General features: G+C 38.5%; 1 protein-coding gene across 1 annotated transcript; it reads right to left on the bottom strand.

Moving 5' to 3' along the window:
* Positions 1-4169: 4169 nt before the first annotated feature.
* On the bottom strand, positions 4170-6587 carry LOC146623331 (uncharacterized). The gene is made up of 4 exons (XM_085365885.1): positions 5855-6587; positions 5176-5373; positions 4791-5001; positions 4170-4431 (listed from the first exon to the last, which is right to left on the bottom strand). The coding sequence occupies exons 1-4, from the start codon at positions 6585-6587 to the stop codon at positions 4170-4172; spliced, it is 1404 nt and encodes a 467-aa protein (XP_085222011.1).
* Between the last annotated feature and the right edge of the window lie 8537 nt (positions 6588-15124).

Below are 15124 nucleotides of genomic sequence, written 5' to 3'. Positions count from 1 at the left end.
ACTGTTTTCCCTCCTTGTAAATCTCACATTTGATGATGGACCACAGGTTCTCAATGGGGTTCAGATCAGGTGAACAAGGTGGCCATGTCATTAGTTTTTCTTCTTTTATACCCTTTCTTGCCAGCCACGCTGTGGAGTACTTGGACGCGTGTGATGGAGCATTGTCCTGCATGAAAATCATGTTTTTCTTGAAGGATGCAGACTTCTTCCTGTACCACTGCTTGAAGAAGGTGTCTTCCAGAAACTGGCAGTAGGACTGGGAGTTGAGCTCGACTCCATCCTCAACCCGAAAAGGCCCCACAAGCTCATCTTTGATGATACCAGCCCAAACCAGTACTCCACCTCCACCTTGCTGGCGTCTGAGTCGGACTGGAGCTCTCTGCCCTTTACCAATCCAGCCACGGGCCCATCCATCTGGCCCATCAAGACTCACTCTCATTTCATCAGTCCATAAAACCTTAGAAAAATCAGTCTTGAGATGTTTCTTGGCCCAGTCTTGACGTTTCAGCTTGTGTGTCTTGTTCAGTGGTGGTAGTCTTTCAGCCTTTCTTACCTTGGCCATGTCTCTGAGTATTGCACACCTTGTGCTTTTGGGCACTCCAGTGATGGTGCAGCTCTGAAATATGGCCAAACTGGTGGCAAGTGGCATCTTGGCAGCTGCACGCTTGACTTTTCTCAGTTCATGGGCAGTTATTTTGCGCCTTGGTTTTTCCACACGCTTCTTGCGACTCTGTTGACTATTTTGAATGAAACGCTTGATTGTTCGATGATCACGCTTCAGAAGCTTTGCAATTTTGAGACTGCTGCATCCCTCTGCAAGATATCTCGCTATTTTTGACTTTTCTGAGCCTGTCAATTCCTTCTTTTGACCCATTTTGCCAAAGGAAAGGACGTTGCCTAATAATTAATTAATAATTCTGCACTCCCTGTATACTGAAAGTCCATCATTGATCCTTTTCCCCATTTCAACCACAAACTCCGGGATCACAACTGCTACACCAGTTTGACTGGCTGCATTCTTTGATGCATCTGTATATATTTGAACATATCAATGTAAGACTGTACTGTATGAGAGTTTAAAATAAATGCCGTATCCTTATTCTTCTTGTCCAATAATGTGAATTTAGGAATTATACATAGAGGTATTGCTGGTAATGGCACTCTTTGACCAATGTCTAACTGATCCAGTTCAAATTAACCAACCCAGTGTATATGGCCCTCAAAGACTTCCTATCTGCTCCCCAGTCCCTCCCAACTAAACACCTTATTATTTTTAAATCTTTTTTTACATTTATCCAACACTTTCTGAATGTGTACACCCCATGTTACCCTTTCATCAAACCACAGCTTCAAACTTACATTTACTCACTCTAATTCTTGACCATATAACTTAAGCTTGACATCCTCACCAACTCTTTTCCTTGTAAAAAACAAAAACAAAAAAACCCCCAAAAAACATTGTCTTGTCCTTATCAACTGAGAATTTAAAACCAGACTTATATCACAACTCTTCAACTTTTCCAATTGCTCCCTGCAGTTTCTTTACAATATACTCTACATTTTCCCTCTCTTCCATATTGCTCCATCATCAGCAAAAAGCAAAAGCCCTATCCCACCCTCTATATCATTAAAAACATCATTTATCATTAAAATAACTAAGAACATAACACTACGCTCCCTTGAGGTGTATCGTTTTCGACTGGAAACCTCTCAGAGTAAGCCTTTCCAGTCCTCACTTGTATTTGTCTTCCCTTTAAAAAGAAAAAAAACAACAACCTCATTTTGATTTATTTTTACATTAATCTTTCATTAATCATTTGCTCCATTACTTTACAGATATTTGATGTTAAAGTTATAGGCCTGTAATTTCCTGAGTTTGTATCATCCTTCCCTGGTTTACTACCACTGCCTCCTTCCAGCTTTGCAGCTTTTGAAGACTGTGAGCTCTGGGGCCTGTTCTTCGTACGTCGCTTACTACATCCAAGATCAAATGACACATCCAAGACCAAACCATCGCGCTAACCGTGAGCTCGCTAATCCGGTTCCCCGAACACGCCTGCTGTTGACGATTAGTACAGCTGGACGCAGTAATGTGACATCACTGGGTGTCGTAAAAGGGGCTACGCATCGATAGTAGAAACATTGATCGGCAACCCGCTGATTGGTCGGCGAAAATGTCGAAGGGGCGTGCTCGGTATTTTTCGGCAGCAGAGCAAGAACTCATGAGTGAGGGATTTCAGGAGTTTCAGAGTTTAATTAAAACGCAAGAGAACACTGCAAAGGCTGCAGAAGCAAGGAGAGAGGGCTGGCAGAAAGTTGCTGACAAATCAAACTCGTAGGTAATTTAATAATAATACTAATAATAATGGATTGGGTTCATATAGCGCTTTCCAAGGCACCCAAAGCGCTTTACGATACCACTATTCATTCACTCCCACATTCACACACTGGTGGAGGCAGCTACGGTTGTAGCCAGGCTGCCATATCGCGCCATCGGCCCCTCTGGCCAACACCAGTAGGCGGTAGGGTAGATCTATCATATGACACTATATTGTCCAATATCATATGGCATTATATTATATTATAATATGTTATATTATATCCCCTTTCACATTAGAGCCACAACAGGACCCACAAGAACATGGGAACAAGTAAAAGTGGAATACAGGAGTATTCTACAGAATGGTAATATTTATCTCTTAGATTGCTTTTCGTCTCTTGGCAAGGTAATACTGGCCTGTAATACTCTGTTAGTTTGTTCATAACAGCAACCAAGAAAAGGGCAGAGGAAAAAAAGACAGGTGGTGGTCCTGCACCCCCTCGTCAACAAGTTGGTTAAGTAAATAATACCCTCACGGGAATATCGATATCTCTCAATGAGCACACTGTCGCGCTGAGCTAAAGGATCCTGTCTATCCCGCAATATACGCGGAATTCTGAGGACTCTCCTTATCAATCTTGCACCTTCCGCAATGGGTGGCTCGCGTATACGGACAGGACATGGCTGCGACAGGCTTCCCAAATCCACCTTCGCTTTTATAGCCGTGGTCTCTCATCTTGAGTACACGAAGTAATTTACAATTACTACTCTGAAATATGAATTACATCTGTAATAATCACATACATGTAATAGAATGTTAATAGTTCATTTCCCTTTTTTAGGAAATGACCTGTATGTATCTGTGTGACATCAATAAAAGGATCAAGTGCTGCATTATCTTTAGTTACATTGATGTTATTTATTTATGGTGAAACAGTGGTGGAATATCGCTGTTGCTTTCGTATAAATGAAGCGGACATACCTGCGTGGCCGCGATCTAATCCTGTTTACATAAAGTAAACCTGCTCCCGAGCAGGTTTACGCTTACGGCTCTGTTGCTATGACAGCAAGTCCCGGATGGGCTTCGAAGAACCGAACGATCCAGGATCACGTGAAATCGTCAACAATCTAATCCAGCTAACTTACTTAGCGAGGTACGAAGAACAGGCCCCTGGTCTTAAATCCCCATAGACACAGGTGTTGCCAATCCAAGTAGACAAGGTGGAAACACTGGTACAATGGAAAAACCAGCACTCACCCGGACCATGACAGGGTCGTTGAGATTGGGTTTCTTTTTATTACTGTCTTTTTTGCTGAAAAAAGTGAAGTGAACTAAATTTCCACAGCTAGCCATGAGCGTGGCACTGATAATGTCCTTCTGAGGAGGGAGGCTTTCTATACAATCACTTGGAGGTCTGTATTTTGATTTGAAAGCTGTTGAATGAAATAATAACTAAATTCACAGAAAAACAATAATACAGTTCTTCATGAAAAGTAGTTTTTATTTGATCAAAAAAAAAAACATCATAAACACTCACAGAACCAGAGAATTTCTCATCGTAACATGGTTGAACCAAACCTTTTAAAAAAACCAGTAGAATATTTCATCACATCATTTTAACTATGTGTAAAGTTCTCTGCAGCAACAAAGCAGCAGCTTCTTGCTCTGACCTTCATTTATTTTAAAGGTAGTGTTGCACGCATTGTGAGTCCTTGGGTTACTGACAGTTACAGAACTGAGGACCTGCTGCATCTACATGAAAGTCCAGTCAGTTAGTCGCATGAGGCACTGGAGGAAAACTGTATAATATAATTTTTGTTTGTATTGTTCACTTTGCACTCCTCAGGATTAGAATCGTGTTTCCACTCTTTCCCAAATGCAGTCGCATTCTTGCAAAACGTCCCTTTCGGGCATTGTGGTCACGATGCTGAACCTGTTCCTGGAGATCTCCTGCAGCTCCTTGATCAGTCCCTCCACAGATGGACTCGGCCAAGTTTTGTTTTCGTCACTTATAAGAATGTATGTCTGTCTCTTGATCAGCTCCAGTCGCTCCAGGTGTCGCAGCTTGTTGAGGAACAGCAGGTCTCTTGTTGGTTCCTCACGGTGGAAGCTACAGAAGACAAGACAGGAAAAAACGTCAGCTCTAGTTGCGTGTTGGCAACGATAGACCCATAATGGGAACTTGTTGACACGATTTTCTGTAGTGTTTCAGTTGTACTTAAATGGTAAATGGCCTGCATTTGTATAGCGCTTTTCTAGTCCATAGGACCCCAAAGCGCTTTACACTACATTCAGTCATTCACCCATTCATTAAGAAATCAAGACAGAGAAAAGCTTCATTTGCAGCAAAATGTAAATGACGACACTTTTTTCAAGTGAGATGATTTGATGCTGCAGGTCACACATAAACCATCAAATGGAACTTTTACTTTGTAATAGTAATAAAAAATAAAAATCTGCTGGGCATACCGTATCCTGAGAGTCTTGAGTTGAGGAAACAGTGTAGGAAGCTGTTTGCAGAGACTATCAGCATAGCGGTTCTGATCTATGTCCAGATGCTCAACTTGCTTGAGTTGAGATGCAATGGAGCTCATCTGGCACATGCATATAGATGTTCGCAGTGTCAGACTGGTCACCTGGGATGGAAGGTCTTCCGTATAAGAGGGAAGAAAAGTCCCTCCTATAAGGAAAGAAACGACAGGACAGAAGTTACAGAAAACAGTTTTGGCCTGGAGCTTCACACAGCTTCACTTAAAAAACAAACAAAAAAAAAGGATGCATGCAAGACAACAGATTTTTGCTTACTACACACACTTACACACATTACAAAGATTAAATGCATGTTTTGACTCACCAATGATTGAGAGTGATTCCAGCTGTTGCAGATGACTGAGCCAGGAATAGAGGTTGCACTGCAGACCATCCCAGGGGTACCTGTAGTGGACAGCAAGCGACTTGAGTGAAGTCAGACCCCTCAGCGCGTCCTCCGACAGGATGATTTCTGTGTAACTGACCAACTCCAAAGAGATCAGTTCTGGGCCGCCGTACTCTCCTACAGGATAAAAGAGGTGGTTAGCTAAACATTTAGTCTCTGTCAGTTAAGTTTAGCATAGTCACACAATACTGCACAACAGGCTGTGTGCTCACAATACTAATCAGAACAATATGTATTTATGAATGTAATCAGAATAATAATTCCTAAGGAAATTATGTGGGTTACAGTTGGTCTAAGATAGTAACAGTAATAGACTAAACCAATTAAATAATACAATATATTACAAGAAATAGCACTAATATATACAAATCGCTCAATTATAAACATCAAGAATATTACAGAGGTGAAATATATATAATAATGCAGCATGTGTGCAGCTCAACTGACTTCAATATGATGGGTTTTGTTCCAATATTAAGGCATAATGTCAAGAAAATATTGTATTTTCTTGATGAAAAGCTCTTGTCAAAGGTGTAAAAAGTGACTGTATTGGTTCTGATGCTTGCAAGTGTAAAATATAATCAGGAGACTGGCTTACCTGGGTTTTCTGGGTCCAATGGGTAGAAGTAGTTGTTGGGCAGTGGCACTGGTGGCTCCCCTTTCATTCCCCAGGATAAGTGTTTGAGTTTCTTCAGTCTTAGCAGCAGGTTGTGGAAGATGCAAGAGGGCACTGGCCTCATCCTCTCAAGCCTTTCACTTTCCTGCTGGTGGAACAGCAAGTACTCCAGGTTAACCAAGCGTGACACGCTGTTAATGAACGCCACAGTGTCGTCGCAGGACATCTGAATGTCGCAGACGCTGAGGTGAGTCAACCGCTCGGCTAGTTGCTGACTCTGACACTGCACCAGTAACGGCCCAACCCAGGTGGCGTTTCGTACCCCAAGACTCGTCAGGTTGGGGAATTCACACAGGTTGTCTAAGTATTTCATCTTGTAATATCGCCGTTCCCTCACACAGACAATGGTGTTGAGTGATGGGAGGGACTTGCTGAGGATTTTCCAATCTTTGGGTCGTAAATGTCGCACTGTGGCACGGCTGACCCCACGGCACTGCACGGTGTCCCAGAATCCAGATGTGTAGCGGGGAAAGTTGGAGAGTCCTGCTGTATAATCCTTCCACAGGGACGGGTGGTCGATGAGATCTCTGAAGTGTCTGCAGCAGAGGCGGGCTGTGTGCTTTTCCTCAGTGTTCAAGTAGCCGAACACCAAAACCCAAACTTCAGGTGGCAGATATGGTAGCTCCTGGACCTTCATGTTGACTGTTTGAGCCATTGCACTTCAATTCCTTACACAAATTCAACCAATGCAGAGGCCGCAGACCTACAATTAATAGTCCTTTGTCCCTGAGTAATCACACTGATTCGCTGAAATGTAGGAGCACCTGGAAAGGGAACAACAACAATTTACAATCCAGACTAAACAAAAAATGACCAAGACCTCACTTAAGCTCTTTTTTTATGTAAAAGGTGTTTATTTTTGCCCCAAACTATTCAGGCAAGCCTCACACCTCCATCAAGACTGTAATATGAAATAACTATCCCAACGTCCTTGTGGGTTGCCATGTGAATTTAAAGAAGCTTGTTGAGGTGAAATTTGCTTGTGCCTGTGAGTCACTGAAAACAAGGCCTCCTTGTATTCATCTCCAAACAAATAAATTAATCTCTGACTCAGTCTGGCTTCATGAAACGTGGATATAAAAAGTCATTATTACAATCCTAGATTATTTTCACAAAGCATTTCATGCACACGTTAATTCCCTACAGCCAGCCAAAAAGAAACAAATGAAGGATAATCTGAGATGTGTTTTAACAGAAAAACCACTTTCACTCCCAAAATTACTTAAAACAGGTCAGTAAAGATCTATCCATACTTTAAATGCTTAACTTGACGAAAACAGCATTGCAGTACATCTAACCAGCAGAGATGCTACAACAGGTAAACTTGAACTACACAGCAAATTATAGTTTGTGGCAGAGAATAATCCTTACCTTGCAGGAGTTTCTGAAAAGTAAGAAGCAGATGAAGAAGCTCTTCCAGCCTGCACACACACTGGGCCAAAGCAGAGTGACCATCCCTGGTCTGTGACCCTTTAAAAGCTTGCTGGTACTTAATTAACATATGACTTTGTCAATAAAATAATCCCTGTATATCCTCCTATTTGTCTGCTGTTGACATCATCAGTCAAGTGGGGTGTGTCAACGACTCCTTTTACACCTCAACAACTCTCGATAGGTCAATCAAACGTGCTTGAGGCTGAAGCTCATCACTCCATTGTTGTGTTCCAGACTGCTTGATCACATCACTTACATGTCTCCACACCCCACTCACTGTTTCATGTTCTTTTTCTTTCTCATATGTAACTGAAAACCCACCATGACATATTGCTGTTGTATATGTTCGTACAGAATTCCTGTGTAAAACGTCTAAACTAGCACACTTAGCAAACAACACCAGTCACACTGAGCCACACATTTTGTCCCTTTTTCTTAGCTAAATACCCATATGGAAAAGAAATAGTAAAAACTTATATGTGATTACTCATGAAAGTGGCCACTTTTTCATTACTTTCATATATTGTTTTAGCAAGTATCCAAAACATACAAGTTTCATTATATAATTTTCAAGGGATCTTATATCTGTTTTCACTCTTATAGACAGATACAAGCTGTATAAGATTTATATGTATCTTTTCCATATGGGTAGAAATCAAAGTAAAGAATATTTTCAATGTTTCAATTAAAAGAGTTTATTTCAAGCTTGTATTAACTGAATGTTCTACAGCACCAAAGGTTTTGTAATAGTTACACAGATCTTATCTGCAGTCCATCACTGTATATCTGCTAACTCAGATACCAGCAAACTTTAACATTAAAAAAAAAATAAAAATATGTTTTTAGCACAATTTATTTTTTCAGCAGTCTAAAATCTGCATGGAGCCACATAAACATGTGACTATTCTGCAGTAGGTTATTTGTTTATGCACTTTAACTGTATCCATGATCCCTTACAAAAACACTCCAATTATAGTAAGAACTGATCTAATCTTTAGATGATAAATTTCTTCCAAATCCTTTTGTAGCAGCTAGAGCGGGGGTGTCCAACTAGATTCCCCGAGAGCTACTGTCCTGCAGCTTTTAGACGCATCCCTACTCCAACACAGCTGAATCAGATGATGGGAATACATCTTCAGCGTGCCATCAAGTTTGGCAAAGGCTTGATAACGAGGTAGCATTTGATTCAGGTGTGTAGCTCTCGAGGACTGCAAAAAGCTACACACTGTTCTACAAATTAAAGGACAGAAGTGCATGTGAGAAAACCAACTTTAATCTGCCAATCTTTGTACAGACAATAAAGTCTGTCCAAGGATAACCAGCAACAGCTGACATGACCTATTCATCCCAACAGTTCCAGGAACGACCCCCCACCCCACTGTAACACAGGCCATAAATACCAGAAAATTCAACCCTTGGATTTGCTTTTCAATTAGTATTTCTAAAGACTCTTGTGTGTTGTAAGAATTCCTAGGCAATGCAAATAAAGTGATTAATGACAAAAGTAACTTGAAAAAAAAATCAACAAAAGAGTTGATAACAACAAAAATAAAAACAAACAAAAATAAAAACATGGGTAAACATACACAAGGAGAACAGACAGAGATAAGCAATAAGGTGGAGACCATATGCACCAGTGAATGGACACAGATGAAAACAACTGTGAAAGTTGAAAACAATCGTTAACAACCTTTAACACCTTCAACAGCTCCACTCTCATTAGTGTCACAAGAAAACAAGTGGAAACAGACACACAAAGAGACTTCTTACATAAACAACAGAGTGTCACACTAACAGAATAACCTAAACTAAGTAAAATAATGTGAATGATCATGATCACAATTATCTGGCTAATATATTGATCTGAACAACAACAATCTATTTAGATTTATTTTCAAAGACTTTATTTCTGAACCTTATAGAATGTAATTCAATAAGAGGCTCTGAGTTATTTGTGATGTGGCTAAAATCAATATTTTTCACGCAAGTCTGCCTTAAGCTGAACATCCCGCGAGATTTTGCTGTTTTCTAATAGGTTATTTTTCCAGTGTCCAATCATAAATATTTTCGTGGCTGCAGATTTTTAGCATTTTATAATTCATATCAGAGAAGCTCAAAACTGTTCAAATTGCTCTCCAGGGCATGGATGCTTGATTTCAGCAATTTCCTGCTTCAAACCCACATTCACATAAGGCTGAAGGTTGGAAAGTAATAGTTGTTAGCAGCAGAGGCTGCAGGCGTAGGCAAATGTTTGGAGGCCCCGGGGTAATGCAGAGTGCACAACAGCTGCATGAAATAAATGAATGGATGAGAAATCTGAAGTTATAGGTGCAGATTGCAGAGGCAATTCCTCTCTACATGCAACTAGCTGATGAGGTTTCTCTTCTTTGCACCAGTTTAGAGATGATGGGCAAACACGTGTTTGTTGCTTTGTTGCCAGAGCAGCACCCACTTTCTAAAGTCCCCCCCAAAAAGCCTTTAACTGTTTTGGTTAAACACATTCTAAATTACAGAAACATTTGAGTTTAGAATGTTTTTGTGAAGAAGAGATAAAAAAAAAGTTTTTCACTGAGGGAAAAGCACAAAATGTCATGTTTAGTTTAAAAAAAAAAAGTTTTTTCATGTAAAACATGAAAAACATATTGAAAGGAATTTTGCATTATCAAGCAAGTGTAGAAGTACGTGAACAAATAATCAAAAAATAACACTTAGTACAAAGTAGCTGCTATAGCTCACCTGGTTGAAGCGACCCATATGGTGAAAGTTACTCAAGGGCTTGTTTGAATAATAATGAGGCCTAATTTTGAGAAATAAAACTCCAAAAATGGCTATTGATTACCTTAAAAACCCTCTATAAATGCCTGTTTTGTTTACATGCAGTTTATCACTAATGCTCACAGAAAATGTACAAAGTGAGCAGTGGTGGTCGACCAAGCTAGAAAGTGAATAAAGAGGTGAGAGAACAGCAAAAAAAGTGGTGAATAAGACAAAAAAAAAATCTAATTATAAAACACTGTATCTGTGTATACATATTTCCTTGAATTTTTTTGACAGTAGTGTAACCCAACTGAAACAGCTGAAACTGAGGAAAATCTCCAGCTCTCTGTGGACTCAAAGAGTGCATCCAGCAAATTTAAATGATTTATTTATTAGGTCTGGGGAGGATTTGATTGGGTTTTGCAGAAATAACAAGTTGTTAATAATCTGAACTCTTTTCAATACAACCTGAAGTTCTACAAGCTACATCTTTATTAATATCGATGTATTATTAGTTTTTTAACTACACAGCAAATTCAAAAGTGTTAAATGTTTTGGTGTTAGTAGTCTTCTTGCAAAAGTAGAGTTAATTTTACTCTAAGCAGAGTCACATTCTTTTAATGTAACTCTGAGGTGTAAAATGATAGTAGTTAAAATCGAGTGTTAAAAATGAGTGTTTCTCTGTCAAATCTGGAGGTGTTACAATGGAAACATTAACTCTTGATCTCTTAACTCTGAACTCCTAGAGGGGCTATGACACCAACAGAGTAAATTCACAGACTCCGCCCCCAGCACGGCTCCAATCGAAGCTGAAGTGAAGCCGTTTCAGAACATTTTGCTCTACATATTTGAGTTGTTTGCCATGCTTGGTAAGTCATTTTTTCAAAGATTGTTTCAATTATTATTATGAGCTTTTACTTCTGTGGCTCTTTGGAGTTGAGACAAAGCTGTGTGAAAGGCATTAGCCACGTTGCTCGCTGATAGCATAATATTCTGTTTTAGCTAGCTGAAAGGTATTGTTTGCGGGCAAATACCACAGCCTTGAAAAAAAGCTTGCATGTGAATTTTCAGTCAAATCTTTGGTCAAATACACCTAAAACAATGTCTAGAATGTGAAATGTTGGTATAATGGTGCTACTTGAAGCCTGAAAACGATCGCCCATAATAAAAAAAACCGAGCAAACAGCAGTAGCAGACGTCCTGACTGGATTCTACGTTAGCATAGATCCCTCCAGAGTTTTGTGCACACGGTTTAGGTAAAAATGAAAAAGTTTTACATTTAGTTCAGTATTACCTGGCTCAAAGAGGATTCCTTTTTTTTTTACTGTGCTGCAATTGTTTACTGGATTATTTGTGCCATTAATTAGTGTCAACTAATTTTTATTCGATCTCCGCACAGGATATGCTTGTGAAGATGGAATATGGGGGAGAGCAGAAGTGCGTTGAAGTTCCACAAAGGGATGAATGAAGGACATGCATATTGTATTGAAGAAATAAGTGTTGAGAATGCTGTTATTTGCATTTACCATGTCAGACCTTTTGATAAACAAAATTCTAATGAAAGTGAGAACATGTACACTGTTACATCTTTCAGAAAATGTTTTGAAATTGTGGTGCACAGTTCAGAATAAATGTTTTTCAAAAACCATTGCATCTTTTTAGTAAATGTTTATTTCCAAAAGAAATTTCTAGAAGTTCAGAACAGTAAAATTCCCGCTTTTTAGAATGAATTAGAAGATAACTCTTACGTAGTTAAACGAAAATACTCTTTGAGAGTTAATATATAAACTCTTAACACCAAGTGTTAAATTATCAACTCCAGACAGATTTGGTGTTTAACACTGAATCAGAGTTAACGTACCAACTCTCCAAAAAGAGTTAAATTAACACTCTCTGGTGTGGACCCATATAGACACTTTAATAGTGTTGAAATCAAATCCGACAGTGTTAATTTGGACATGCTGGATTTGCTGTGTACAGTTGCACTTTTCTCCCCAGTGTAATTTGCTCAACCAAACTCATTTTTAGTTAGTATTTGTGATATTATTTTTACACAGAGCATTTGTGTTGGACAAAGAGATCTGATATAGGACTGTCCTTTTTATTTTCTGTAACTGTTTAAAAGAAACGGACAGGTGCTACAGCTTTCGTTGCAGAAATAAGAAAAATATTTTCCAAAGGTGAGGTTGTCATTTTGTGGTCACTGTTTTGACCACACTCCTGCTGTTTAACAGATGACAGTAATTTGCATTCATTTAAGCTTCTGGAAAAGTCAAAGTGTTTCCCTGGATGCACGAGAATTGCTCTTTATTTTCTGAAATGGAAAATAAAACAGATGATCAAATACGATATGAGTTATGTGACATGTTATGGCATGAGCATGCATGGTTGAAAGTGAAACCAGGTTACTAGTTTAGTGATGATGTGACTGCTCATATAAGAAACAGGACGAATTGTCCACAGGGTTGTACTCTCTGCTCAGATTCAGCCAAATGCTGCAAAACTGGACCTTCACAGACAAAATGATAAAGGGTAGCTCATGCTTTCAATGAGGTTTCAAGGCTTTTCATCCAAATATTAAAAACAATTGTTATTTTGTTAAATTTACAACTCTTGATGAAAATGCACAACCCCCCAAAATTGTCATAACACGACTGGAGCAAATGTTTAAAAAATAAGCACACCGAATTCACACCATGATATTCTATTACATCATTATAATCACGTCTAATGTTTTACTTCAAAAACAAGGAAGCAGCTTCTTGTTTCCTTTGTTCTCATTCCCTTTTTGTGAACAAAGGCATTCTTAAAATAACTGACCTGTTATAAAAATCATTTTACCCCCTCACAATATTTCTAAATATTGAAATGTTTACATCCCAGTATTGTTTTAGTCCTGTGTCCTTACTCCCCCCAAACACAGTCACATACTCAAAAAACGTAACTTTGCTGCATCATATTGTTGATCCTGAAGCTGTTCTAAGACAGCTCCCTGATTGGCCTCTGCAAAGATTGACTTGGTCATGCTTGGCCTTGACAGTCTTTGTGAAAGCACCCCAGCTCCAGCTGCTCTAGTTGTTGTAGCTCAGTGATGCTGAAGTGGTCTCTTACTGGTTCACTACGGTAAAATCAATGGGAAGGGGACAGAAAACAGTTTGGTTGTATTCAAGAAGTGAGCACAATAAAATGTAAAATATGCAGATTAGCAGGAATAAAGAAGAAAAACAAAAAAACATTTGTTTTACAAATAACAGTTCTACTAAAGCAATGTTATGAGCAGTAGTGGATTTGTTTATGATGTTACGCTCATGTTACAAATGTACCATACCACATGTAAGTAATGCTAATATTTAACATTGTATATAGTCATTCTGAACTTTAGCATAGAAGTGGATAATACTTATGAGAGCAAAGCACGATTAAAACGTTGCTTTTTAATTATATCTAATTTCAGTCACAGACTCTTTTTTGTTGTTTGTGTGTTTAAAAGTTAGAAGCCTTCAAACTGTGAATATTTCTGTGAGAAGGATACCTGCTACATGATATTACATTGTAAATGATTTTGGTTACTGTTGCGAAACAGCTACGTATTGTTCTTGATCTTAAGAGCTGTATGTATCATTATTACTTTTTTAACACATCAAGTTTTGTGAAATATTGTTGATATGATTTTGGCAGTAGCATCCTGGCATACACTATGTGAATGCCAGGACATTAAGACTTTACGTAAGCAATTTGCGCATAGATAAACATTATTTAATATTTTTAAAAATATATTAAATTATAACTGTGGTGGATTATCTGTCTGCAGTTTTAAGCAAGTTTAAATTGTGAAGCCTGACATTTGTTTGTAATAAGGGTTAACGTTTCTTACAGCAATTTTTCTGTATGTGTTGTCTACAGATAAAAGAAGAGTTCAAGAGAATAACCACTGTAAGCTTTGAATCTACCTTCATGGCTAAACTTGACCATTGGACCCAAAAACTGATGGATGCAGTTTCATCAAGGGGAGGAGCTAAAGGAGTGAGAGTCAGGCAGGTTCCTGAGCTATGATGGCATTTGAAACAACTTTTCCTAGATTATGAAGTGTCTGTGTTTTTCTCATCCACTTAATTTAAACTCCACGCACCCAGTCAAAGAAGAAGTCCAGACCACAAAAAGTCATCACAGATTCATTTTGTTAGACAGTGGTTGCTTAAGGTTTGCATAATTTATCCATTCTGTAGCAATATTTGTCACAGTCTTTACTTATATGCTAATCCAACTGTGTTTTGACATTTCTAAAGAATAATAAAGTAATCAAAAACAGAAAAAAAAAAAAAAAAAAGGAAGTACAGTGGTCCCTCGCTATAACACGGTTCATCTTTCGCAGCCTTGCTGTTTCGTGAATTTTTGTTTGTGCAATTTTGCATGCTTTTCTTTCTTTCTTTCTTTCTTTCTTTCTTTCTTTCTTTCTTTCTTTCTTTTTTTTACAGCACATTGTATCAGCTGTAGACCATTGTCAATAAATCTCCTCCGTACCCTGGCTCCTGTACAGTTAAAAAAAAGAAAAAAAAAAAGAAAAAAGGAATAAAGAAGCAATATAGTGCTTCTGTTAAATAACTAACGGTAAATCAGAAAACTGCTCAGAGAAGTCACAGAAAAATTCTTTAGCCCCATTTTTGCTGGCACCCTGTATTTGGAATGTAGACACTATAAAAGATGGATTATAACCATTATGACATGCTCCAGGGTTTTGTGACGTTCCATTATGAATCATAGAAATTAGCATTTTTGTCATGTTGGTGTTTTTTCTAACCAGATGTGATGAGTAAGAGAGTGGATTGTGAAATCACATGCTCAATGGAATAATTCTTCCATGATTTGAGTCTTTAAAAACATAAAAAAAAAAAAAAAGTAAATCAACTATTCATTCTTAAGTGAGGAGATTTGATGCTTGGGATTCTTAACCATATGTCAGACAACTGAAGCGACTTAAAGTGTAAAACAAATTAAAATAAA

This window comes from Diplotaxodon limnothrissa, linkage group LG11, assembly GCF_057381915.1.
Source record: "Diplotaxodon limnothrissa isolate DT_005_m linkage group LG11, D_limnothrissa_male_GT1.1, whole genome shotgun sequence".
NCBI classification, from domain to species: Eukaryota; Metazoa; Chordata; class Actinopteri; order Cichliformes; family Cichlidae; genus Diplotaxodon; species Diplotaxodon limnothrissa.
The sequence above is the reverse complement of the archived record's forward strand: the minus strand, read 5'-3'. Positions and strand labels throughout refer to the sequence as shown.